Below are 9279 nucleotides of genomic sequence, written 5' to 3' on the forward strand. Positions count from 1 at the left end.
GGTCCAGTGGTTAAGACTCCTCGATTCCATTGCAGGCAGCACGGGTCCGATCCCTGGTCGGGGAACTAAGATCCCACAAGCCCCACAATGCAGCCAAAGAAATAAAATAAAAGAACAGGGGAATGCCGACCTGTGTCACGGAGATCCCCAGCTTTGGTCCTGGCCCTGCTGGCTTTGGCACTGTCATTGCCGTGGGGGTCATCTTCATTGGTGAAAAGCATGATCCTCTTATGGCTCATCTTGAACTGGACATCGCTAAAGAGGTTGGCACAGACCCACAGTACTTCACTCAGGGAGTAGTCAGATCCATGGCCAATTAGGTCTTGGAAACGTTTCTTCCCCTCCTGCCCCTTAAAGTGGTCAAGCTCTAGCACTCGTTTAGCACCTGATCAGAGACAGGGAGTCAAATGGGCAGAAAAGTCGGAACAGCGCCAGTGTTTTACAAGACTAACAGAAGCTCTTTCTCACCCAGAGCTGTTTAACCCACATAACAAAAGTCTACACCCCAGTAAGAACCCCCTTGTGCAGGAAAGCATACTCCCAGTCAAGATGTTATCTGCTTCCTTCTCCACATCCCCCTTTGTGCATGTTAGTGACCTTCTCATGTAAGGGAAAAGCTGATCTTAGAATACTACTGACCTGGATTATCCAATTCCTGCAAGACGTAAATATTTTTGAAATTCACTGAATTTTTGTCCTTATTGGTACCATAGAACACCACTGCCAAGAGATCTCGATCACTGCTTATGATCTTACTGGTGTATACACTCCGGATACACTGAAAAAACAAACATAAAATTTCAATTAATATTTAACTACGTACCACTAAACTTAAGCTCCACAGGTGCCTGACACATAGTAGGGCACTCAATATATATTTGCTGAATTTGTACATGGCATTAGAGTAAGGTGTGACCCCTACCTTCAGGAAACTCATAATCCAGTGAGGGTGATGGTCATTTATATTATGCATAACACAAAGCAAAGTGTGGTTAAGTACACAACAGACATATAAGCAGTCCCTACAATAAGAAATCAGAGAATTCAAAACATGTAGGGCTTCCCTGGTGGCGCAGTGGTTGAGAGTCCGCCTGCCAATGCAGGGGACGCAGGTTCGTGCCCCGGTCCGGGAAGTTCCCACATGCCGCAGAGCGGCTGGGCCCGTGAGCCATTGCCACTGAGCCTGCGCGTCCTCAGCCTGTGCTCTGCAACGGGAGAGGCCACAACAGTGAGAGGCCCATGTACCGAAAAAAAAAAAAAAAAAACATGTATATACTCCGGAAGGAAACTCTGCTATAGGGAAATAAAAATCAATAAAAGCCCAGCACTAGAATCGGAAAACGTGGATTTGAGTCCCAATGATGTCACTTACTTAATTGGCTGAGTTTGAACAGGCCATTTGATCATTCCTTAAGTAGCTTTTTTTTTTTTCTTAATGTGGACCATTTTTAAAGTCTTTATTGAATTTTTTACAATGTTACTTCTGTTTATGTTTTGGTTTTTTGGCCCCAAAGCATGTGAGATCTTAGCTCTCTGACCAGGGATCAAACCCATACCCCCTGCATTGGAAGGCAAAGTCTTAACCACTGGACCACCAAGGAAGTCTCTTTTCCTCAAGTAGCTTGATACCAAGAAACAAAATTTACATATATAAAATAATTACATACATAAAAGGTTTAAGTGAATGTTTGTATATGTGACATTAATAAATAATGGAAAATAAATCTATACCTACTAAAAGCAACTTTTGAAATAAAATTTGCCTAATTACACAATTAAACACATCAGTATTCCAGGAAATATAAACTAAAGCCATATCTAGTAAATCAGTGTCTCATAAGTGGTCAGTCCTGGTGGCCTATAATTCTGGGGGTACTGACAAAATTAAGTTTCTGATTCTGCAAAGCTGAGGAATAAACCAACAATGGTGACCCCCCTCCATATCCTGCTTGAGACTCTACCTGGCCTTCCTCCATAGCAATTCTCTCCTTAAATGCAGAACTTATGGTATGTCTAGTCACTGACAGTTATCTTCATGGCAAGCAATCATTTCTTTTTATTTGTTTATATATTTATTTTTCTTATTTATTTATTTATTTGGCTACGCCGGGCAGGATCTTTAGTTGCGGCATGCGAGATCTTAGTTGTAGCATGCAGGATCTAGTTCCCTGACCAGGGATCAAACCTGTGCCCCCTGCAGTGGAAGTCTTAACCGCTGGACTGCCAGGGAAGTCCCAGTGAGGGCTTCTTTAGGTTCTACTATTAACCACCCCTTCCCACCCCCCACCACACACACAAACTAAAATAGAATTTTAGAAAATGTTTTTTCATTGCTCCTTATCAAATACATTACATTCATCAGTGAATGTTTCACTTATTCACTACATAATACTACAGTTGCTTCTGGGTTCTCTAGGTGTTAGCATTTCATGAACCCTTTCAAATTACATGTAGAACCGTATCTTTTTGGGGAGAGGGTATGTAGCCTTCATCACATCTTCAAAGAGGTCCATGGTCCAAAAAAGGTTAAAACAGTGCTCCTCAAAGAGTGATCTCCAAACAACATCAGCGTCACCTGGGAGCTCTGTTGGAAATGCAAATTCTTGGTCCCTCCTCTAGACCTATAGAATCAGAAATTCTGATTGCAGGGTAAGGCCCTGCAATCTGTGTCAACAGCCCTGCAGGTGATTCTGATGTAGGTTAAAGTTTGCAAACCACTGCTTTAAAGTTAAGAATTGTTTTTATTAATTCTTTTTTTAGATGCAAGATTCTGACTTGTCAATTGCAAGAACTGTTTGTGTACAAATTAGGACATGAGAAGCTTCTATTTGGCTCCAAACTCCAGAAATATGAGAAATGAGATGTACAATAAATCCTTAAAAATTCTTCTCTATGAAGAAATACCAAACTTTTTAACTGAGGTGAAATTCACATAACAAAATTAATCTTTTTTTTGGTGGGGGGCGGTACGCGGGTCTCTCACTGTTGCGGAGCACAGGCTCCAGACACGCTGGCTCAGCGGCCATGGCTCACGAGCCTAGCCGCTCCGCGGCATGTGGGATCTTCCCAGACTGGGGCACGAACCCGTGTCTTCTGCATCGTCAGGTGGACTCTCAACCACTACACCACCAGAGAAGCCCCAAAATTAATCATTTAAAGTGAACAATTCAGTGTTCAATTTAGTACATTCACAATGTTGTGCAACCACCACTTCTATCTAGTTCCCAAACATTTTTATCATCCCAAAAGCAAACCCCATACCAATTAAGCAGTTGCTCCCTCCCCTGCAGCACCTGGTAACCACCAATCTGCATTCTCTATGGATTATCTATTCTATACTTCATATAAATGTAATCATACAGCATGTGACCTTTTGCCTGGCTTCTTTCACTTACTGTAATGTTTCAAGGTTCATGCACCTTGTAGCATGTATCACTACTTCATTCCTTTTTATGACTAATATTCTACTGTATATATAAACATTTTGTATATCCACTCAAAAAGTTTTAGAATGAGATAGGGGTGGTGATTATTGCATGACGTGAATGACTAAATACCTTAAAACTGTATACTTTAAAATAGTTAATTTTGTTATGTGAATTATACCTCAATTTAAAAAATAAAAAATCCTCATAACAATTTGACAAAGTAGGTACTATTATTTTATTTTTAATAAATTTATTTATTTTTGGCTGCACTGGGTCTTCGTTGCTGCTCACGGGCTTTCTCTAGTTGCAGCAAGCCAGGGCTACTCTTTGTTGCGGTGCACAGGCTTCTCACTGCGGTGGCTTCTCTTGTTGCGCAGCATAGGCTCTAGGTGCGCGGGCGTCAGCAGTTGTGGCATGCGGGCTTCAGTAGTTGTGGCTCGCGGGCTCTAGAGTGCAGGCTCAGTAGTTGTGGCACACGGGCTTAGTTGCTCCACGGCATGTGGCATCTTCCCGGACCAGGGCTCGAACCTGTGTCCCCTGCATTGGCAGGCGGATTCTTAACCACTGTGCCACAAGGGAAGCCCAAAGTAGGTACTATTATTATCTCCATTTTACAGATGAGAAAACATATCAAGAGCTTCAGCAACTCTTCCAATATCATACAGTTTGTAAGTGGCAGAATCAAGATCTGAGTAGCTGTTATTTATTTAATTGGGTAAACACCTAGGAGGGGAACTGCTGGCTCATATAAGTCTACGTTTAACTCTTTGAGGAACTGCCAAACTGTTTTCCACAGCAGCTGATCCATTTCACATTCCCACCGACAATGTATGAGAGTTCCAATTTCTACATCCTTGCCAACACTTCTTATTGTCCCTTTTTCTTTTTTTTTTTAATTACAGCAGTCCTAGTGGGTGGGTATGATACCTCATTGTGGTTTTGATTTGTATTTCTCTAATACCTAAAAATATTGAGCATCTTTTCATGTGCTTTTGGCCATTTGTACATCTTTAGAGAAATGTATATTCAAGTTTTGTGCCCATTTTTAAATTGGGTTGTTTGTCTTTTTGGTGTAATAATCTTTTTCAACCACAGGTAATACTCAACTACAAAAGGACTCATCTCCACACCATAATAGCTGGAACTTCTTTCCTTCCTTTACACTGACATCTCTACAGAAAGAGGAGCCCACTTCTGCTACCAGGGCTAACACAGAAGGTGGAAGCAATGTAGTCCCAGGGTCAGAAGTTCAAACCCAAAATAAAATGGGCCTGTTCTCCAACACTGCTACTCTTTTTTTTTTTTTTTTTTAAGTTTATTTATTTATTTATTTTTGGCTGCGTTGGGTCTTTGTTGCTGCGTGTGAGCTTTCTCTAATTGCGGCAAGCAGGGGCTACTCTTTTTTTTGTTTAAAGGAATTTTGCCTTATTTATTTATTTATTTATTTATGGCTGTGTTGGCTCTTCGTTTCTGTGCGAGGGCTTTCTCTAGTTGCAGCAAGTGGGGGCCGCTCCTCATCACGGTGCACAGGCCTCTCACTATTGCGGCCTCTCTTGTTGCGGAGCACAGGCTCCAGACGTGCCGGCTCAGTAATTGTGGCTCACGGGGCCTGTTGCTCCACGGCATGTGGGATCCTCCCAGACCAGGGCTCGAACCCATGTCCCCTGCATTGGCAGGCAGATTCTCAACCACTGCGCCACCAGGGAAGCCCCGGGGCTACTCTTCGTTGCGGAGCGTGGGCTTCTCATTGCAGTAGCTTCTCTTTTTGCAGAGCACGGGCTCTAGGCACACGGGCTTCAGTAGTTGTGGCACGCGGGCTCTAAAGCACAGGCTCAGTAGCTGTGGCACATGGGCCTAGTTGCTCCGTGGCACGTGGGATCTTCCTGGACCAGGGATTGAACCCATGTCTCCTGCATTGTCAGGCGGATTCTTAACCACTGTGCCACCGGGGAAGTCTCCATATTTTTTAAAGTGGTGTTGATACTTTTTGTTGTTTGCTTAATTAAATGAAAGGTAGTCTTACCTGGATGCTCATGTCAAAAGGAGTCAACTCATCTTCATCCTGAGTTTCAAACATGGCCTCAGAAGCATCAATCAAAAAAATCAAACTATCTCTTCCTGAATATTTATAATCTCCTATGGGGAAAAAAATAGAAGGAAATGTTTGCCCTTGTTTCATATTTATCATGTTTATTATTCATATAAAACAAACAGAGGGACTTCCCTGGTGGTGCAGTGGTTAAGACTCGCACTCCCAATGCAGGGGGCTAGGGTTTGACCTCTGGTCAGGGAACTAGATCTCACATGCATGCCGCAACCAAGAGTTCACATGCCACAACTAAGGAGCTGCTGAACTGCAACTAAGGAGTCTGCCTGTCGGGGCTTCCCTGGTGGCACAGTGGTTGAGAGTAAAAACCCAAAACTTCTAAAAAATATAATTAAAATAAAATAAAATAAAACAAAGTAAAATAAAACAAATAGAGAAAAGCCCATTAAGCAAAATTATAATCTGAGGAATTCCCTAAGGCGAACACCCTTAGGGAATTTCTTGGTGGGCCAGTGGTTAGGACTCTGCGCTTTCACTGCCAAGGGCGCGGGTTCAATTGCTGGTCAGGGAACTAAGATCCCGCAAGCCACAAGCTGCGCAGTGCAGCCAAAAAAACAAGAAAAAAAGTGAACACCCTTAAAACCACCATGCACATCAGGCAATTGAATCTTGCCAGTCACCCCATAAGCCCTCTCCAGGTCGCCTCCCAATTTTAACACCCACCTTCCTCCCAAGAGTAATCACCATCCTGACTTTTGGTAATCACTTCATTTTTTTCTTTATAATCATCCAAGCCAACATTCCTAAACACTGGTTTTGACTTTAAAAAAAAAAAGTTTTTAAAGCCTCTTATAATCTGTAGATACTCCCTCTGTCTTTTGTCTCATAATTTATTTGCTGAAAAACCTGGATATTATGTCATATAGTTTTCCACCTTCTGGATTTTGCTGACTGCATTCTTTTGGTGTAGATTAACATAGTCCTCTGTCTTTTCTACTAAGGACCTAGAGAGGCTTCATCGGATTTGGGTTTTGGTTTTTTTTTTCTGGCATGATTACATTATAGGTGATGTTGAGTTTTTCATAAAACGGCATATAATGTCTGGTTGTCTCCCTTTTTGACGATGCTGCTCCCTAATGCAGTAAATTTAATTACCCATCTTTTCTGAAGCAATACAGCAATAAGTGTCAAGAGCCTTAAACAAAAATTCTACCTTGAGCCAGTGAATTCTACTTCTTAGGAATCTATCTTAAGAAAATAAAATATGGAAAAACCCTATGCAAAAATTTCCACAATGTTGTTTATTAAAGAAACTGAAAACTAAAATGTCCAACAAAAGGTAGAATGAACAAATTATAGCATATTTTAAATGATTTATAGAGGCTATATTTGCAGTTACATGGAAAGATATATCTATAATACAGTAAGAAAAAAAGGCAGAACACAAAACTATGTATATATGCTTAAAATTCTTTTTGAAGAAGATGTAAATTTTGAAAATGTAAATTAAAATGGAAAAAATATATGCACTATGATTACAACCATATAAAAAATCAGATACAAACAAAAACAAACTATATATAGTTACAAAATATAAAGAAAGATATATGAAGGAAATATGCAAAATGCCAAAATGCTAGTAGTGCTTGTGTTAGGGTGGTAGATTACATAGATTACTGAATTCTGTTTTATTTTTTATATAAATAAAAAATATTCTTTATTAAAAAAATATAAAAATATATTAAAAATATATTTTTCCTACTTTTAAAAAATAAAAATACTTTAAAAATTTCTACCTAGGACTTAAATTAACCAGTATGTAGAGTACAGGCACCCCTTATTTCTCTTCCTTTGTCCTATGTGTTACTGTGTTGTCTGAACATATACTCCCAAACCTGCAGGCTAGGTGAGGGAATGACTCTTGTAACTGTGTTGCTAATTACACTCTTTGGTTGCTGCAGTTATTGAAGGGTGAAAGCATTTTTACACTGAGGTCCAAGAATGAGGGAAACTACTTTCCTGGGTGAGGAAGGGTCTTACCTGAGCCACCTAAGGTGACACAGGATACCAATGTTCAGGGTCATTTATTGGAGATCAATCTACCAGTATCCAGCAAAAGTTTAAGGCTAGGAATGTTCCATAAACTAGAGTAGGGCCTGAATAAAAGAGCCTAAGGTAGCTCTGCAAAGTTCAAAGGGAGAAAAGTATTGGAGATTCTCTGGGGAGAGAAGCATGGACCACAAGACAGCAAAGATCACCCAGCAGAGACAGGTAGGGAAAGTCCTTCTTCCACACACACAAGGGTACATGTTAATGAAAGTCACTTACCACCTTCTTCAAGGCCCTCCTCTTGATCTTCTTCTTCCTCATCACCCTGATTTTTGTAATAAGACTCCCACCCTGACATGTTGGTTACTGCTCACAAGATGAAAGAAAGTGGACATCAGTAACAACCAAATTTAAACCTAAAAGTTATCGACCCCTAGGCTTCTTTGAGTTCTGTCCTAAAAGCTACATGTTACTCCTGAGGAACGTGGATGCTGGATCCTGCTGCCTGGAGAGCTTGGTAATTGAGATTCAAGGTAAAAGGGCATGGGGATCATTCCTGAAATAGCCTCACCTTAGCTATCCCTTAAGGACAATTCAGCGCCGGTGGCCCGTAATGACCTCTCTGACAGGTGTGCTGGGGCAGCCTGACCTGGAGGTCCAGTCCCACCTCCAGCATCATCTGGCATATGAAAATTTATTACTATCGTGCTTTCATCATCAAAACTTATGATCTTGGTCTTTCCTTCTTGCCTTTGTATAAGGCCAAAAGAGTGACACTGGCTACTCTGACAACCTTAAAGCAGAGTCCAGGAATGTCACCAACAGCATGACCTTTGCGACCAAATCCAGAAACCAGAACTTCATCATTTTCCTCAATAAAATTCAAACAACCATCATTGGGTACAAAGGGTGTGATTTTTTTGGCCATTCTTGATTAGCTGAACCCTGACACACTTCGTGATGGCAGAATTTGACTGTTTGGCCCCTACTTTTTCAAGCACAATTCCCTTGGCATGAGAATCACCTCCAAAAGGGTTGGCCTTCAGGGCTGTACCCAAATGGGCTTTTTTGTACTGTTTATCATGCCACTCCTGGTCTCGTCGGCGGCTACGGAGCTTCCTGGCAGTACGAAGACCGCGACACTTGCCCATCCTGCCTGCGCCACGGGCCTGAGCGAAAGAGCTCCGGCATCATCTGGATTTGAGAGATTCCCGGTCCAGTGTACTGCGTCCTTTAGCAGACCCACTTGTCCTCATCCCGCCCCCAAATCTCCCCCAACTCTCAGCCAGCTATGCCCAGTGGGGTCTCAAACGCAGGCGGGCCTCCAAGGCCGGGTGCGCCTCCCCTCGGAGGAAGGAACAGGGATCAGAGGTCGTCTCCACCCCTCGGGTCCGCACACTTCTGGCTGACGCTGCCCCACGATGAGGCTACGGGGACGCGCAAGGCTGAGTGGGCAAAGCAAAATGAAGCCAGCCCTGGCAGAGAGCAACAAACACAAAACTCAGCCCCATTCCTACCTACCTTGAGCGTAATGAAGAGATCAACTTGGGCAGAAGGCGGAGCGCCGCACACGCGCAGGCTCCTGTTCCCGCTCCCAATCAACGCCCCTTACGTCATCACGCATAGCGCGCACCTTTCGCGTCCAGGGGACACGCCCACTCTCGCAGGCGCTTTCCACACCCGTCCCGAACTAACACCACCCCGTCCGCGAAGCCCCGCCCCCTGGGAAAACCCGCCCCTCGCCGCCCGTCAGGA

The 9279-nt window shown here is 42.8% G+C and overlaps 1 protein-coding gene across 4 annotated transcripts in view; it reads right to left on the reverse strand.

Moving 5' to 3' along the window:
* XRCC6 (X-ray repair cross complementing 6) overlaps nucleotides 1-9121 on the reverse strand; it is a 29311-nt gene extending 20190 nt beyond the window's left edge. The window contains exons 1-5 of one of the 4 annotated variants that reach the window (XM_024737614.1): nucleotides 9046-9121; nucleotides 7804-7890; nucleotides 5452-5564; nucleotides 640-778; nucleotides 131-385 (exon numbers count right to left, since the gene is read on the reverse strand). In XM_024737614.1, the coding sequence (XP_024593382.1) occupies nucleotides 131-385; nucleotides 640-778; nucleotides 5452-5564; nucleotides 7804-7882 (586 nt within the window). In that variant the 5' untranslated portion in view covers nucleotides 7883-7890; nucleotides 9046-9121. Of the gene's footprint in view, nucleotides 1-130; nucleotides 386-639; nucleotides 779-5451; nucleotides 5565-7803; nucleotides 7891-8548; nucleotides 9009-9045 lie in introns of those variants that run through there. The other 3 variants (XM_024737613.1, XM_024737615.1, XM_024737616.1) reach the window with 3 other exon arrangements.
* Nucleotides 9122-9279: the final 158 nt, after the last annotated feature.

Source organism: Neophocaena asiaeorientalis, unplaced genomic scaffold, assembly GCF_003031525.2.
Source record: "Neophocaena asiaeorientalis asiaeorientalis breed wild unplaced genomic scaffold, Neophocaena_asiaeorientalis_V1.1 scaffold242, whole genome shotgun sequence".
NCBI classification, from domain to species: domain Eukaryota; kingdom Metazoa; phylum Chordata; class Mammalia; order Artiodactyla; family Phocoenidae; genus Neophocaena; species Neophocaena asiaeorientalis.